The sequence below is a fragment of the Babylonia areolata genome, chromosome 25 (genome assembly GCF_041734735.1).
Source record: "Babylonia areolata isolate BAREFJ2019XMU chromosome 25, ASM4173473v1, whole genome shotgun sequence".
Taxonomy (NCBI): domain Eukaryota; kingdom Metazoa; phylum Mollusca; class Gastropoda; order Neogastropoda; family Buccinidae; genus Babylonia; species Babylonia areolata.
The window spans coordinates 12,079,391-12,097,309 of NC_134900.1; the positions used below are offsets into that span (position 1 = coordinate 12,079,391).

The 17,919-nt window shown below is 41.2% G+C and overlaps 1 protein-coding gene across 1 annotated transcript in view; it reads right to left on the reverse strand.

The window, feature by feature from the left end:
* Positions 1 to 241: 241 nt before the first annotated feature.
* The window catches only part of LOC143299714 (sortilin-like), a 31,024-nt gene continuing 13,346 nt past the window's right edge, over positions 242 to 17,919 (reverse strand). Inside the window, exons 8-23 of the mRNA XM_076613087.1 lie at positions 17,690 to 17,832; positions 17,203 to 17,286; positions 16,653 to 16,713; positions 15,422 to 15,531; positions 14,744 to 14,881; positions 14,166 to 14,268; positions 13,154 to 13,230; positions 11,100 to 11,376; positions 8,909 to 9,029; positions 8,432 to 8,506; positions 7,328 to 7,444; positions 5,908 to 6,022; positions 4,690 to 4,805; positions 3,050 to 3,167; positions 2,276 to 2,359; positions 242 to 1,454 (exon numbers count right to left, since the gene is read on the reverse strand). Coding sequence (XP_076469202.1) covers positions 1,440 to 1,454; positions 2,276 to 2,359; positions 3,050 to 3,167; positions 4,690 to 4,805; positions 5,908 to 6,022; positions 7,328 to 7,444; positions 8,432 to 8,506; positions 8,909 to 9,029; positions 11,100 to 11,376; positions 13,154 to 13,230; positions 14,166 to 14,268; positions 14,744 to 14,881; positions 15,422 to 15,531; positions 16,653 to 16,713; positions 17,203 to 17,286; positions 17,690 to 17,832 — 1,754 coding nt within the window. The 3' untranslated portion in view covers positions 242 to 1,439. The remainder of the gene's footprint in view (positions 1,455 to 2,275; positions 2,360 to 3,049; positions 3,168 to 4,689; positions 4,806 to 5,907; positions 6,023 to 7,327; positions 7,445 to 8,431; positions 8,507 to 8,908; positions 9,030 to 11,099; positions 11,377 to 13,153; positions 13,231 to 14,165; positions 14,269 to 14,743; positions 14,882 to 15,421; positions 15,532 to 16,652; positions 16,714 to 17,202; positions 17,287 to 17,689; positions 17,833 to 17,919) is intronic.

Sequence of the window (17,919 nt, forward strand, 5' to 3'; positions counted from 1 at the left end):
AAAACAATGTGAGAATAGATGATTTAACTTTTCTCGCTAACATATCAATTTACATTTACTTTGCTAAGGTACAGATTTACCCTTACTAACTGCGATACAATTTTACCTTCTCTTACTATAACATGAAAAGCTGAATCATCCGATCATGGATTTCCATTAACCATTGGAGGAGCAACCCCCCCCCCCCCCCCCCCAAAAAAAAACAACAACAACAAAAAAAACCCACCCCAACTTCCCCCCCCCCCCCTCCCCCCAATCCACTTTATTCTAATCTTCATTTCTCAAATTCACTGACATGAACTGCAATCACTTTTTTTTTGTACCCAGTATTTCTTTCACATTCCACAGTCAGCTTTACCACCAGGGCCACAAGCACTGACATGAAGTGCTGACCCACACCATCACAAACAATTTCATCAAGTCACGTTTTTTCCTGCAAACATTCCAGCATATCCTGAAAGTTCTAGCACTATCATGTTAACCCTGATATAAAACGTCCAGATGCCAAACAGAAAAAAAAAACCCCAAAAAACAAACAAACAAAAAAAACAAAACAAAGAAAACACTGACAAGTACAGAAGCTTTCACAAAACATTATCAGCAAACGTTTGCATATTTCAGAAACAGTAATCCAAAGACACAGAACTTCCCTCCACATTTCCATTCTGATTCGAAACATCTACCACTAGCTAGACAGGTAAGGAAAAAAAAACCCAAAATCCCACTGGATATCTTCAGTGGAAACAAGTCTACCTAAGTATGTATCCAACAAAGATAAAGAAGAAGAAATTTGTTTTCAAACTTATGGACAGATGACGGCTGTTCAAACTGTCAAAGTGACATATGGGCATGCATTGTGTCCCAACACAGTACCTTGAGAAGTAGTACTTGCCCTCCACTTGCAAAGCAGGAGCGATATTGTGTTATGGATATCTGTGGTTTACTGACACACATAGTCATGTCATAGGTGTCAATACTGTCAACTGACATTCATGGTCATGTCAGAGGTGTCAATATTATAAACTGACATACACGGCCATGTTAAAGGGGTCAATATTATAAACTGATATTCATGATCATGTCAACTAAAGGTGTCATTATCATAAACTATTCACATAAAGTGAATGGTTAAACATCACACTGATCCAACTGAAGGTTCCACCCAAATGGCAACCACCTCTTTGTATCGCTTGAAAACCAATTTCTTCTCCTCCACAGCGCTAGAGAAGGATCTGATCTGTACCAGACTCAGTTCTACTACAACTACAACAAACAATGGACTATGTTCAGATGCACAGGTGTTGATGACAATGATGCAAGCAGATCTATGGTGACGTGTACCATTCTGCCCAGCCAAGACCCCACGGAGATGGAAAAGGAATGGTGTAAAGGGGGGTGGGGGGGGGGGGGGGGTGTAGATCACAGGCTGGCTTCAGCAATTAGTCCAGCATGTCCTGAAAACACAAAAGACAATGGAGACATTACAGACCCCACTCCTTGCCACACGTATCCTATCCGGTCAAAGCTGTCTGGTTCATGAACATTTCCATTCCATTCCCACACATGACAGAAAGCATTCATCACAATTACACAGACCTCTACTCAATGAGCGAATGATGAGTTTTACTCGTTTCGAATGTTCTTACAGATAGTATGTTTTTTGTTTGTTTGTTTTTTTATCAAAATATACCAGTGTTATGAGGCTGACCTGAAGCTGAACTCTCTGTCAATGATGACTCCTCAGCAAAATGAATGTAACTGTACCTAACAGAATACTTCACTGAACTTCCAGTGAGTTACTGTTATAAATATCGTATAAAATGAATGTAACTGTACCTAACAGAATACTTCACTGAACTTCCAGTGAGTTATTGTTATAAATATCGTACAGAGTTCAAAGGGTCCATATCACACACATACACAAATACCCCTCCCCACCCCACTCCTACACTCTACACAGTTTGTCAGTCATGCAGCTTACAGCACAACCAAACACAAACCCTGAGCAGAGGCTATCACCACAATACAGAAAATGTAGACCCACCCAAACTTCCATGATACGATAATGTTGACAAGTGTACCCAACTTCTTACTATCCTGTCAACAATCATACCCACATTTGTAAGAAAATCATGTCAACAATTCATACCCAAACATCGATCTACCTCTGCGACAGAATGCAGAATTTTATTCACTGTTCTGCCTTCACACTGAAGCCAAGGACAAGCCCTCAGCACTGTACTATTCTGTACAACCATGCCTGATGTATACTTACATCATCAGAATCATCATGGTAACCTCTCACTTTGGGCTGACCCTTCTGGACGTGTCCATTCTGCCGAGGGTCAGCTGGCAGTTCCTGTTGACGGCACATCACACACAGTGAACAAACATGCTCACGACAAGCAAGACGTATTCTGGACTGTTCTCAAAGATAAGAAAAATTTCCCCTAAAATTACATACAATGTCATGACTCACTAGGTTAGATATCAACAAGGGTCCAATTCCTGTCCTGTGCAAAATATCATCCCATACAGAAAAGACAAAAATCAAAGTACCTATGGCTAGTTACCTCCCCATCTCCAATCACCATTTTTCTGTTCACGCATCAAGCATCCTTTTTTCCAGCAGCCTATTCCCTGTGTTCATTTCAGCGAAGTATTTCCTGATCTTTCACTTCTGATGAACTGTCTGCTTGACCGCACCATATTCGTAATCATACCAAGCGATACGGCACATCCACAAATTCGGCAGTACTTCAGGGCCCTAGTCTGTCTCCTGTGAACCTCGCATACGCATAATATGTTTCATAATACTTGTTTACAATACTGTTGCATGTATAAACCAACAAATAATACGCATGCACAAAATATATGCAAACGTGAGCGAGCGCGCACACACACACACACACAATAACATGATGTCTGTGTAAATGTGAAAGTATTTTCGGCATTTTCCTACTTAGCTATGGAATGAGCAAGAGAGTGAAACTTGGACAAGACAGAGAGAGTGAAAGAAAGGGAGACAGAGAGATAATAAAAGTCCCACCTCCTCATCCGACATTTCCCCAAACACGTGCGTTGAACCAGTCAGCGTCCGTTCAATTTCCTCATCAAAGTCCTTGTCATCCGTCTGGTTCAACATGGAGTAGCGGTACACCACTTTGCTGTAACAACACCAACCACACAACTCCTCCCTCATACATAGTACCTAGTTTTATCATGAAAACAATGCTAGACTTGTGAATATCCCTACACTGTGTAACTACCAGCTTACAGTTAGTGCTTTTTTGACTCACTTGTGTAAACAAAGTGAGTCTATGTTTTAACCCGGTGTTCGGTTGTCTATGTGTGTCTGTGTGTGTGTCCGTGCGTCTGTGTGTGTGTGTGTCCGTGGTTAACTTTAACATTGACATTTTCTCTGCAAATACTTGGTCAGTTGACACCAAATTAGGCATAAAAATAGGAAAAATTCAGTTCTTTCCAGTCATCTTGTTTAAAACAATATTGCACCTCTGGGATGGGCACAAAAAAATTTAAAAAAAAGAAGCCAAATTATATGCAAACTACATTTACTGTTATATTTATATTTTTTGTATTCTCTAAACTTGGCACTTTGATCTGATATTCTGACACAATAACAAGAGCAGTCATTATTATCATTTTTTGTTCAAACAGGAACTTCCCTTTCCCAAAGACACAACACTAGGCCAAAATGATTATAGTCAAGTGCCTTTCCCAAAGACACAACAGTAGGCCAAAATGATTATAGTCAAGTGCCTTTCCCAAAGACACAACAGTAGGTCAAAATGATTATAGTCAAGTGCCTTTCCCAAAGACACAACAGTAGGTCAAAATGACTATAGTCAAGTGCCTTTCCCAAAGACACAACACTAGGCCAAAATGATTACAGACAAGTGCCTTTCCCAAAGACACAACAGTAGGCCAAAATGACTATAGTCAAGTGCCTTTCCCAAAGACACAACAGTAGGCCAAAATGACTATAGTCAAGTGCCTTTCCCAAAGACACAACACTAGGCCAAAATGATTATAGTCAAGTGCCTTTCCCAAAGACACAACAGTAGGCCAAAATGATTATAGTCAAGTGCCTTTCCCAAAGACACAACAGTAGGCCAAAATGATTATAGTCAAGTGCCTTTCCCAAAGACACAACACTAGGCCAAAATGATTTTTGAGTTGAGCTGGGTTTTTTTTTCTGAATCAATCCCCTTTCAGCCTTCACTGCTTGTATTGTTACTCCGCCTGGAATGAGAAGATCACTTAGTTTTACTTGGAAAGGAATGGGTCAAACAACAGCAAAAACCAGAGACATAACTGGCACTGTTCACTTCATTTTTGACACAGTGACTGTCTACATGGTGCATGACGGCGATGCAATCCCTTCAGTGTGTGTGTGTGTGTGTGTGTGTGTGTGTGTGTGTGTGTGTGTGTGTGTGTGTGTGTGTGTGTCTGTGTTTGTGTGCCTGCTTGCGCATGACTCAAGTCCAACTGAATGACACACTGGAAACAAATGATGAGCGCCTAAAGGCAGCTCTCTGTGGGCTCCACTCCAGCTGGCAGCCTTGTGTGCAAACGACTCTGTAAAAAGCTTAGAGCTTGGTCTCTAACCAAGGACAAGCTCTGCATAAGCATCCATATCAATCAATCAATCGATCCGTGACCACTCACTGTCGTCGTAGCAGGACCATCTTGTAGCCAAAGTAGGCCAAGGCAGCAGAGAGAATGATGGCAGCCAGAAAGAACAAGGCGATCACCAACACTTTGTGGCCTCCTCCCTCCTCTTCCTGAACACAAAAGTTAGAACATTAATAACAATAATAGTAATAATAATAATAATGATAACACTGATAACATTAATAATGATAATGATGATGATAATGATAATAATAATAATAATACTGATGATAAAGAATGGCATTTGTATCAGTGCATTCCTCTCAAATTAATCTAGACTCGATGCACTGGCACTGGCCATCACCCATTCGCACAAAGCCTCACCGAAAAACTGACAAACTGCGTTCAACCACACACACACACACACGTGCAAACCATGAGCAGAAAGCAGCTGAAATTGACAGTGGAGAAAAAAGAATGATAATGATGATGATGTGATGATGAGGATGATAATGATAAGGATTCATGACAACCATACTGCTTAAAAAAATAAAAGGCTATGCCCAAAAATGACAAACCGTACTCAACCATACACCATGCAGCCATGAGCAGAAAACAGCTGAAATAAATAATGGAGAAAAAAAGAATGATGATGATGATGATGATGATAAGGATTCATGACCATCATGCTGCTAATTTAAAAATTTTTTTTTTTTTTAAAATGATGATGATGATGATAATGGTGAGGAAGATACTGCCAAAAGCAGTGGTGGTGGTAGTAAAGATGAGATGATGGTGGTAATGGCAATGATGACGTTTGTATCTGCAGCTCTGATGCGTGTAAATACACGCTGTGTATGTGTGTGTGTGTGTGTGCCTCTGTGTTTGTGCATTTGTGCATGTGAGAAAATTTCAGTGTGCAGGAGTCATAATGGCCGCCAGAAAAAGAGGGTGCTAGCCAGTGGGACAAAGGGGAGGTTACCTACTTCCGGGAGGTTATCGGCCGTAGTTACTTTCGTTTTCTCCGCATAGGCAGACAGTAGTTTGCACAGGACAGGAATGTCAGACCCCTGCCGGAGTCTGCACTAGTTGGGTCACGGTTAAGTATGTGTAATTAAATTTCAGGTTAAGGATGCCACACAATTTTTTTTTTTTTAAACTTATGTTAGAAAGAGGCAGCAAGAGACAGGAGGATGCATTAAATGAATAATGGACAGCAAAACAGGTGTCCCGATGGTTCTGTCGAAGTGACAACAGTCTGGAGTATCTTACCATCTTTGGTTCAATTGCAATGCGCCCGTCACAGATCTGCGTCAGATTGATGTATTTGCTGTTGGGTTTAAACCCTTCCTGTTCACTGCAAACATCACCCGGAAGCTTGCGATACCTGGAAGGTAAGAAAATGATCCGTACAATATTGGTCCGATTAGTAACAGTCCATATCATTTCTAAAACTTAATGCAACTTAGAAAGAAAAAGAAAAAAGAATCACCGCTCTACTGTTTTTGTTGGAAAATTATAACTGATCAAAAGTAATGATACAGATTTATTAAAGTATAAAAAAAACCACAACAACTATGGAATATATAGAATGTAATTCTGCCGCACAAAGGAATAACAACAGTGATAATCATCTCCTTCAACAGTGATGAAACCATCTAAGACACAGGCTTTCAAGTATTAGAAAAGATAGTGCACTGGTTAATGGTAATCTGATCCAGTGATTTTTTCCTCTCTTGTATAACTTTAACTGATCTAAACAATGTGAACATATCTGCTTCATCCATACTTTTTGCTTGCTTATGTAACCTAGATGATGCAAGTCATTTTTTGTTTGGTCTTTGTCTATTTTATTATATGTTTTTTTTTCATTTCTTTTCTCTGTTTCATGTGCTCGAGTGTGAACTTCTGACATTTTTGTTGCTGTTTTTTCTGTGTGTGAGCGTTTTTGTTTTTTTGTTGTTGTTTTTTTTCCATTCCATTCCAAAGAAATGGCCAGCAAGTTAATTAAACATTTTCACTCTGCCTGTTGATTTAGTTGTTGCTGCTTTTTTTGGAAAGTGAAGGGGCCAACCAAGAAGAAGCCATGAAGCATAGGTAATGGCGAAAAGACAACAGAAATATAGGGAAAATGAAACAAAGCTCTGACAAATAAAAGTAAGGTGAGACAGAGCAGAAGGCTGGAGTACATCCAGTGGAGTGGCTGCTCCTGCAACGATGGGGAAAACAAAACAATGTGTGAGGCACTAACTGGCTGAGATGGGGCATATCCTGAAGGCACTATCTAAAGGTCAGCACAGAGCAGAACAACTGGCGACAGCTTGTTACTGTCCCACACAGTACAGAGCAATCAATTACACATCTTTACTGTCCACTCTGAAACCAGGAAAGTGTCGCATGAATAAAGTATTGTCATCAGATTTATTCAAAACGACCAACTTGTATGAATACACCAAAAAGATAAATTAACCAACCGACCACAAATGAACAACACTAAGCTTTGTGTCAGATACACTGATCAAAACCAATGAACACACGGACAATACGTGTGACAAGGCAAACCTCTAGATACTCTTTTAAGTTTCCATTTGATAATCTTTGATAAACTATCTCATAGGACTCCCTACTGGAATGCTGAGGATGACTTGAAAGCTGGAGGGGGAATGATGAGCATCCACTCCTTAAAACTCACCCCTCACTGATGACTTTCTGTTCATGTCCTCGGAAGCAGACATCGATTTCTGGACCACTGTAATTGGGATCTTTGATGCACTTCTCTTGCTTGTCAGGTCGGTAGTAGCCAAAATCACTGAAAGCACATAAAGAAAGAAGAAAAAAATCACATGCTGTTTGAAAAGGAAATTTTCTATCTAAAAGGAAATTTTCTATCTAAAATTACGTTTAAATAACATACTTACCGTGACCCAACTGGTGCAGACTCCGGCAGGGGTGTGACATTCCTGTCCTGTGCAAACTACTATCCGCCTATGCGGAGAAAACGAAACTACGGCCGATAACCTCCCAGAAGTAGGTAACCTCCCCTTTGTCCCGCTGGCTAGTGCCCTCTTTTTCCGGCAACCATTATGACTCCTGTTCCTGTGCTCTCCATTCGGCTAAGGTGGGTTTTTTTTTCGTATTTTCTGTCTGTCTGTCGATTCTCTGGCGTTCTTGTTTTTTGTCAAATTTTGTTTCAACCAGGTCACATAATTATATGGCCAGACTTGTGGGAATTTTTTTTAATATTTTTGTTGATAATTGCAGAGAAACTAGAGAACACTTACAAGAAATATCTGACATAGCTGTATTCTGTGTTACTATGACAACCCAATAAAAACTAACATCAAAGACCTAGACATTTACCTTTGTTACTATCTTTTATACTACTATCTTTTAAAGTTTCAACCTTTAAGTCCTCTTATTCACTATTATGATCCATCAGATAGGCAAACCTCTTGTGTGATACATTTTATGGGACACTACCTGCATTAACTTTTCATACATGTATATCTTTCCATTTCAAAAAAATAATTTGAACGGAGAGTGTGCGTGAGTGCATGTGTTTTGTCCCATTTCCAATGTGGTTTCAACTGCATAACCCTCTCAACTTTTTTTTCCCCTCCATTCCCATATCCATACAGTCACACAACCACACCTTGGCCCAGTCTGTCAGGAATCCCCACACCAGCAGTCCAGAGGGCACAATCATCATCCGCATAGTCGGAGCAGAGTGTTCTGTGCTGACTGAGAAGAGGAGGAGAGACAGAGAGAGCACCAATGTACAAAGTGTGCTACTCACCACTCAAAATCTTCAATGGCGCAGGGGCAGATTTTATCAGATCTTTTTGGTGTGTACTCATAGCCATTGTGACACCTGAAATTGAAAATAAAATAAAAGATAAATAAATAATCATAAATCGTACTCATATATGATATTCTAACAAGCAGATCTAACAGCAAGACTGATACACAGAATTCACTGCAGTGTGTGTTAAACATCAGTCGATAATGCAAAACTGACCCCAGATATAATATACACAGACAAAAAACCTTGAACAATCTAGCAGGACCACTGAAAATCTTTCCTATATCTCAGTCATACCTGAGAATACACATCAGTGGTGGAGGAAAAAACCCCACTGAGCACACATTTTCGAAGGAACTACAATTATTCACTGAACATATGCGTAGGCATGCCTCTGAAAATCAGAAAGACAAAACTACAACAACAATCCCGCTCGCTGGCAGACATGTGTGGAAGTCAACTGCAGCTCACCAGGAGTCGTGCTTCAGCCGCTGATAGGTGATGCGTGTTCCCAGCAGGCAGCCGTGTCTGCTGGGGTCTTCCTTCCTCAGGCTTTCATGGGGCACCCAGTCTTCATAGTCATCAGCCCTGCCTGTAACACACATGCACACAGTCATCGCTAGCCAGCCAAACACAAGAGAAGTAAAGAAATCTTGATGAGAAGAGAAAAGTGAAGGGCTGTAAGAGTGGACAAACCATTTCCGTTTCCAGTTGACTATAGCAAAGTGTGCCCAATAATACATTTATTACATTTTCAAATATGTTCAGTGCACAGCTTTATAACTTCATCTGTTCCTGCTTTATTAAACAATATTCTTGCAAAATTCACAACAAACACAAAAAGGAGGAGTTTGTATTATACTCCATGTTTGGTGTTTACATATACTTACCATGTCAAACTGATGCAAACTAGGCCTATGGTTTGCTCTGTTTGGCCAAATTTCGCGCGGCTAACAGTGAAAAGACGCCCCTCTTAGACTGGCCCGCTCTTAGCCAATCAAACGCCTCTAACAGCTATACAAACACAAAACACATTTTTTAATGATTTTTGGTCAAAATTCTTCCCCTAATGCTACCTTAACCACTCAGCTATTGCGCCCGTCAAAAAACAAATAGAATTGCATGCAGGAAAAAAATATTTCAAAAATGGGTGGTGCTCTCAATGTAGTGATGCGCTCTCCCTGGGGAGAGCAGCCCAAATTTCACACAGAGAAATCTGTTGTGACAAAAGAGTAATACAATACAATACAGCTATCTTGCACCTACAGTGGTCTACAATACAATACAGCTATCTTGCACCTACAGTGGTCAACAATATAAAACAATACAATACAGCTATCTTGCACCTACAGTGGTCAACAATACAATACAGCTATCTTACACCTACAGTGGTCTACAATACAATACAGCTATCTTGCACCTACAGTGGTCAACAATATAAAACAATACAATACAGCTATCTTGCACCTACAGTGGTCTACAATACAATACAGCTATCTTGCACCTACAGTGGTCAACAATACAATATAATACAATGCAATACAATACGATACAATACAGCTATCTTGTACTAACAGTGCTCAATAATACAATACAATACAGCTATCTTGCCCCTACAGTCGTCAAAAATACAATACAATACAACCATCTTGTATCTACAGTGGTCAACAATACAAAACAATACAACACAGATATCTTTCACCTAAAGTGGTCAACAATACAAGATAATACAATATGATACAATACAGCTATCTTGCACCTACAGTAGTCAACAATACAACTATCTTGCACCTTTAGTGGTCAACAACACAATACAATACAATACAATACAGCTATCTTGTACCTACAGTGGTCAACAACACAACACAATACAATACAATAGAGCTATCTTGTACCTACAGTGGTCAACAACAAAATACAATACAATACAATAGAGCTATCTTGTACCTACAGTGGTCAACAACACAATACAATACAATACATTACAATACAATAGAGCTATCTTGTACCTACAGTGGTCAACAACACAATACAATGCAATACAATACAGCTATCTTGCATCTACAGTGGTCAACAATACAATACAACAAGCTATCTTGCACCTACAGTGGTCAACAATACAAAAAGGAGGAGTTTGTATTATACTCCATGTTTGGTGATACATATACTTACCATGTCAAACTGATGCAAACTAGGCCTATCGGTTTGCTCTGCTTGGCCAAATTTCGCGCGGCTAACAGTGAAAAGACGCCCCTCTTTGCCCGGTCCGCTCTTAGCCAATCAAACGACTCTAAAAGCTATAAGCGCTGAATCATTCCTTTGGCCAAGGCTCTCCACGCCATCATGTCAGGTTTTCGCTCTGTCTCGTCTTACGCTTTTGGAGAGGTCTCTTGCCGAGTATCAGTCCCAGCATCATGATCCCTGCCTTCGTAGGATGGCGTACGAGGCATGGTACCGCGCGTAGGTACCCAGTGAAAAGAAACTGGAGATGCGGGGTATCGATCCCCGTACCTCTCACATGATAAGCGAGCGCTCTACCACTTGAGCTACAAAACAATACAATACAGCTATCTTGCACCTACAGTGGTCAACAATCCAACCACAACCAAACACAACACAACACAACACAACAACACAACATAGCTAGTCTTGCAGCACCCACAGTGGTCAGAGACGACGTCGGCAAAGTCAATGACGTGGATGGTCCACTTCTTGTCCTCCTCCCTGTAGCCCCAGAGGGCCACCGTCATGGACTTGCCGCCGGGCTCCGTCAGCAGCCCCGTGTGGTGGATCTTCTCCTCCGTGTACTTGTACACGTGCCAGCAGCGCCCCTCGTCCATGGAGAACTTCACCTCCTGGGGGAAGGGGTCCTCCATGGAGATGGCCACGATCAGGCCGCCAGAGTCGGCGATGATGTAGGAGTGAGGCCCGTCCAGCACCTGACGAGAAGGCAAAGCAGAACATCGGTGGTTTAGTGACATCAGTAACAATGAAACGTCAGCAAAGCAGAACGTCGGTGGTTTAGTGACGTCAGTAACAATGAAACGTCAGCAAAGCAGAACGTCGGTGGTTTAGTGACGTCAGTAACAATGAAACGTCAGCAAAGCAGAACGTCGGTGGTTTAGTGACGTCAGTAACAATGAAACGTCAGCAAAGCAGAACGTCGGTGGTTTAGTGACGTCAGTAACAATGAAACGTCAGCAAAGCAGAACGTCGGTGGTTTAGTGACGTCAGTAACAATGAAACGTCAGCAAAGCAGAACGTCGGTGGTTTAGTGACGTCAGTAACAATGAAACGTCAGCAAAGCAGAACGTCGGTGGTTTAGTGACGTCAGTAACAATGAAACGTCAGCAAAGCAGAACGTCGGTGGTTTAGTGATGTCAGTAACAATGAAACGTCAGAGTATCAATGAAATATCAGTAACAATGAAACAACACTGACAATGACAGTGACAGCCAGCATCAGTAGCAAAGTAATGTCAGTGACAGTGAACATCAGTAACAATGAAACAACACTGACAATGACAGTGATAGCCAGCATCAGTAGCAAAGTAACATCAGTGACAGTGAACATCAGTGATAATGAAACAACACTGACAATGACAGTGACAGCCAGCACCAGTAACATCAGTGACAGTGAACATCAGTAACAATGAAACAACACTGACAATGACAGTGACAGTGACAGCCAGCACCAGTAACATCAGTGACAGTGAACATCAGTAACAATGAAACAACACTGACTATAACAGTGACAGTTAGCATCAGTAGCAAAGTAAAGTAAATGTCAGTGATGTGGAACATGAGTGATAATGAAACAACACTGACAACGACAGTGACAGCTAGCATCAGTAGCAAAGTAACATCAGTAACTGACAATGACAGTGACAGTGACAGCCAGCACCAGTAACATCAGTGACAGTGAACATCAATGACAATGAAACAACACTGACAACAACAGTCACAGCCAGCATCAGTAGCAAAGTAACATCAGTAACATGGAAACATCAGTGACAATGAAACAACACTGACAACAACAGTGACAGCCAGCATCAGTAACATGGGCAAATCAGTAACCATGAAACATCAGTACCAAGGACAAATCACTGACAATGAAAAGAAATTTTCTTCCTAAAATTACGTTTAAGTAACATACTTACCGTGACCCACTAGTGCAGACTCCGGCAAGGGTCTCATTCCTGTCCTGTGCAAACTACTATCCGCCTATGCGGAAAAAACGAAAGTAGCTACGGCCGATAACCTCCCGTAGTAGGTTACCTCCCCACTGCATCCCTGACTAGCGCCCTCATCAGTAACAACCATTTAATGCCCATTAGTTATGAACAACTTCAGCAAGACATCAGCCCTCCACACACCTTCAGAGTTGTGTCTTCCAAACAGAAGAAGAATCAAGGTAAGCTTCTACACAGAAAGGTCACAGAAACAGATAACTCGATGGAACAGATGACTCTGTGGTTAGTTTTCCAGTTGACATTTATACACTCACTTATACACCTAAATGCAAACAGATGAACTTTTAAACATAAATCAAAATGCAACAGAACATGATACACAACTGGTAGTACAGAGCAACCCCACCATCAGTATCCACGTGGCTGGCACAACTAGGAGACGATGCCAATGTACCCCACTGCGGATGATGTTTCTGAACCACAATAAACTACACTGCACTATACTAAAAGCCAAAAGTTCTCACCTTTCTCCACGAATATCCACCATCGGAGGAAACAAACACATCAGGGTCTGTGGTCTGCAGGTTCTTGGCAACATGAGCTGAAACAGATCCACAAAATATGCAGTGTAATGTTTGCGAGATGGAAAAGTGGAAAAGATGTTCTGCAAATGTTTGAGGATGTTGTGGATTCACACACAATTGAAGACATGAGCGAAGACAGATGAAAACTTCTTAACTCTACTTAGAAACCACCATTGGCGTTCAAGGTTACAGAGACCAAGCTCTCCTGCAAGGGACGTCATTCTTAATGATAATAAATTAGTTAGTATAAGTAGTAGTTACTTTTCTTGGACTAATACTTTAGATACATTACATGCAGGAGCATTTTCCCCCTCCCAACAGTCTACAGACATTCCAAACATGCCAAGTCATCTAGCATTTAATGAATAACAGAATGAAATATTGTGTATGAAAGAACTGAAAACATCTGACACTAAAGAACAACATTCTGATGTAAAACATACATACGGTGGTAAAGAACACAGGACATACAGTAACCAACAGAAGATCAGTGTCAGTGTGAGTTCTATATTTTCAGTCAACACATGCTCGTAAGTTCTGCTTCATGGTGTGTTCCATGTGCATGGAGAATCCCAAAATTAGAGAACCACAAGAACAATCACAAAAAGATGAAAGCATATCACAGATTCTTCACTATTCTCACATCTTTAACAAACATGTTAACCTTTAAATTCTTCACTGCTACAGCAATTTTAGTCAGCTGATTCTTTCAAGACGGTTAATCACTGCCTTAAAGAAGCAAAGAAGCATAATTTTACAAACACACACACACACATACAAATAAAAAGTTTTGCATGAGTTGTTGATAAATATCTTCTACAAAATAAAAAATACATACCATGTAAACCTTATGATGTGTACTCTTTTTAAACTGTCACTCACTTACGTTGTTGGAAGACCAAGATCAAAGAACATCAAAAGCTAAAACTGATGTCACAGAGACAAGCCATACCATTGGCAATGATGAGACCAATGGCGTCCTTGGTGCTGTATGGGGGGTGAGCTTTGACTCCACGGTGAATACTATAGGAGTTATGGATCTGCAGTGAACACTCCTGGAGAAAAGAAAAAAAAAAAAAAAAAAGCAGCTTTTGAATGACCTAAACTAATAAATTTCCCTGAAACGCACAAACTACACATTCAACAAGTAACTTACACAGTGATTACACATTCAGCAAGTAATGCTTACACATTCAGCAAATAATGTATACACAGATTACACATTCAGCAATATATACACTGACAGCACATTCAGAAAGTACCATGGAGATGACAAAGTGCACAGGTTCAGGAGCACAGATATTTTTTCTGTCTTTTTATAGATCGCATCGCTCAACACTTTTAATCTGAACAAATTCCCTGTCATTTCGTCCCCAGACCAAATAATATCCATTCAAACAATGAAGAAAGAGAGACGGTTAAATTTGCAAAATAATCGAGCTGGGGGAGTTTGTATAATTTGGTTTGTAGTTTAATGCAGAGTTCAACACTAATCTGCACCCAAAGCAGAGACATTTCACAGGGCATTACCTCTCCTTCCTTGCAGTCAATGTCGGCAGGTTTGGCCAGCGGCTGCCATTCACCGCCCAGATCAAACGTGATGCGGCTGTGAATGCTGTTGTCCTCGCTCAGCTGACTGGCAATGTAGGTCCCCGGCATCGATTCCACCTGGAAATACAACAAAATGAATGATCGCCTTGCCAACAGTACAAATCTAATTTTGATCTGCAGCTCGCAAAATTTGATGCTGCCGACGATGACTCTGCATTCAACCAAGCGTTTGGCTCTTCACCAAAACTTTTAGAAGTGCGAGCAAAGAACACTCAAACACAGAGAGAAAGAGACAGAAAAGCATGTGGACTAACATTTTTCTTCATCTTCTCATTGGTTTACTGGTAATTCGCTACAATGGTGAAAAAGATATATACCCATTCATTACTTTCAGCACACACACACACACACACTCATATAATGGTGGATGAGGTATGGAAGGTGTACTGACAAAAAAAATCCCCCCAAAAAACAGTCAACAGAACAGTGGTGAGGCACTGGGTAGCAGCACCAGTCATACTAACAGTAAAAGACACAGACAAACAGACAACAGTAAAAGACACAGACAAACAGACAGAGACTCAACAAGTTATCTGTTATGACTGTGTTCGGCTGTATGCTGGTGAACTATTCATCCATCTTGTGGTCAGTGCTCACCTTGTAGAAGTCAGTGATGCTGTTGTAGTTGGGGTACAGATGGCGCTCCATGCTCTTGGAGTAGAAAATCCCCTTGCTCCACGATGTGTACAGGGTCCCGTGCCCCGTGTCTGCACACATCATCATATCAAGGCTGACCATCACAAACCTTCTTTAACTGACCATCACAAACCTTCATCAAGACTGGCTGACCATCACAAAGGTGGCAGAACGGCTAAGACGCTCATCTGCCAATACAGAGTCCGTGGGGGTCTGGGTTTGAATCCCGCTCTAGTCCTTTCTCCCAAGTTTGACTGGAAAATCAGACTGAGAGTCTAGTCATACTGATGAGACAATAAACTGAGGTCCCGTGTGCAGCACACGCTTAGCCCACTGAAGGAGAACCCAAGGCAACAAGAGTGCTGTCCTCTGGCAAAATTCTGAAGAAGAAATCCACTCCGAAATATACATGCATGCCCTCAAGGCCTGACTAAGTACGTTGGGTTATGCTGCTGGTCAGGCATCTGCCAAACAGATGTGGTGCGGTGTACATGGATTTACGCAGTGACGCCTCATTGAGAAACTGAAACTTTTCTGGCCAGCTACTCCCTCCTTCACACCTATCTACCCTACCACTGGGCTGTTATGTGTATTGCTGTTTTCACTCCGCTACTCAGGCAGTCATACTCTGTTCTTGGGAGAGCGTATGCACGGTATGATATGTTCCTGTTTCCATGACCCATGAAATGGGAGTTTCATGAAATGTTAATGAATAACATGATCTTCAACAAACATATTTCATCTCTCCTGCATATGTAATCACAGGAAGAGGGCTCAGGCACAAGTGGGTCTGTCTTTAATATAACCGAAGATATAAGAAAAACCCACAAGGTGCTGACACCAGGAACAAACCCCAAGACCCTCAGACTGAAAGCAAAAACTCTGAGCACTCAGCTATTGTTCTTGTCACAAAAATTCCAAGATGATGCTTGTAATGTGTGTGTGCAGATGATACCTCTGCGTGATAGATGTGTGTGTGTGTGTGTGTGTGTGTGTGTGTGTGTGTGTGTGTGTGTGTCTTCACAAACTGACAATTTTTAACACAATCACTTCACTCTGATGCAGGACTGCACACATTATAGTGATGTCCAATGGCTATGTGGCCAAACTTCACGAGCCTGCCTACGTTCCCCAAACAGAGCGAAATCTTCTATTGTTCATCTGTATAAACATGCACATTGAATGCTCCTACCTCCAGGGTTGTCCACATGCATGAAGATCAGATGCTCTGACATGTCCAGCACAGAGAAAAACTGAAACAATCACACATCATTGGAAATAAAAACAAGCACCCAACATTTACCCGTTCATAGTTCTGTGCACATACAGACTCATGGACACAGAGTTATAAATATATAAATATACATGTAGCAGATACACTCTTCTAATAAACTTAATGCTTTCCAAGATCAAAAGGACTGAAAGAAATTTTCTAACTTCTCTCTCAGAAAAGCATATCACAAATCATGTGAAGAAGACACACTCACATCCTCTACATTGAAGTGGGAATACCCACCAACAGACACTTGTGAATCGGACTTCTTCATACTCCTTTGCCTCGATCTCTGAAGCGTTTTCAACATTCATTCCTTCTGTAGCAAGAATGTTTCAGGCTCTTTGCACACAAAGAAACATCAACACAAACACTCAGCCTTACTTGCACATGCATGCTCACACCATTCTGGGATGTTCTGTTCCCAAAGAAAAGCAGACAGACAGACAGACAAAAGGCGGTACCCTACCCTGTCCCTGGTGATGGTGGGCAGCTGAGCCTCGTTCCACATATCTCCACCATCATTGGACACAATCAGCAGGCGTTCACTATTCTGCAGCATGCATGCACACACACACATACACAAATTCACTATACTGCATCACAAAAGAAATCAATGCCACCAATCTCATGCAAACTTTTCCTATCAAAAACTTCATAAAATAGAACCCTTCAAGAAACTGTGAAGTGACATTAAAAAATATTTTTAAAATAATGCTTGACAACCCAGACTCTGATACCTTAACCCTTTTGAATCCAAATGCCTGCAAAGCATCCCTAAATTTTTTTTTTTTTTTTTTTTTTAAACCCAACATACACACCCTGACACATGACAAATTTCTCCTCTGCTTCAAACATAGTGAAACAAAACCCAACATACACACCCTCACACCCTGACACATGACAAACCTCTCCTCTGCTTCAAACATAGTGAAACAAACACCAGCAACACTCACCGGGGCTGGCTTGCTGGAGGTGTAGACAGAGGCGTACAGGAAGTCGCCCTGAAGGCCAAAATCAACCACATAGTCCCGGATGGTTTTCCAGCTTCCACCTTCTGCTGGACGGCGCTGCAGTTTGTAGGTTTGGATGTCATCATCTGTAAACCCACCACCGGCAGACCTCATTGTCAGCAGAATTGACAAAAGACAACTGTTATGCATCTCGCTAAGGACATTACCATCTG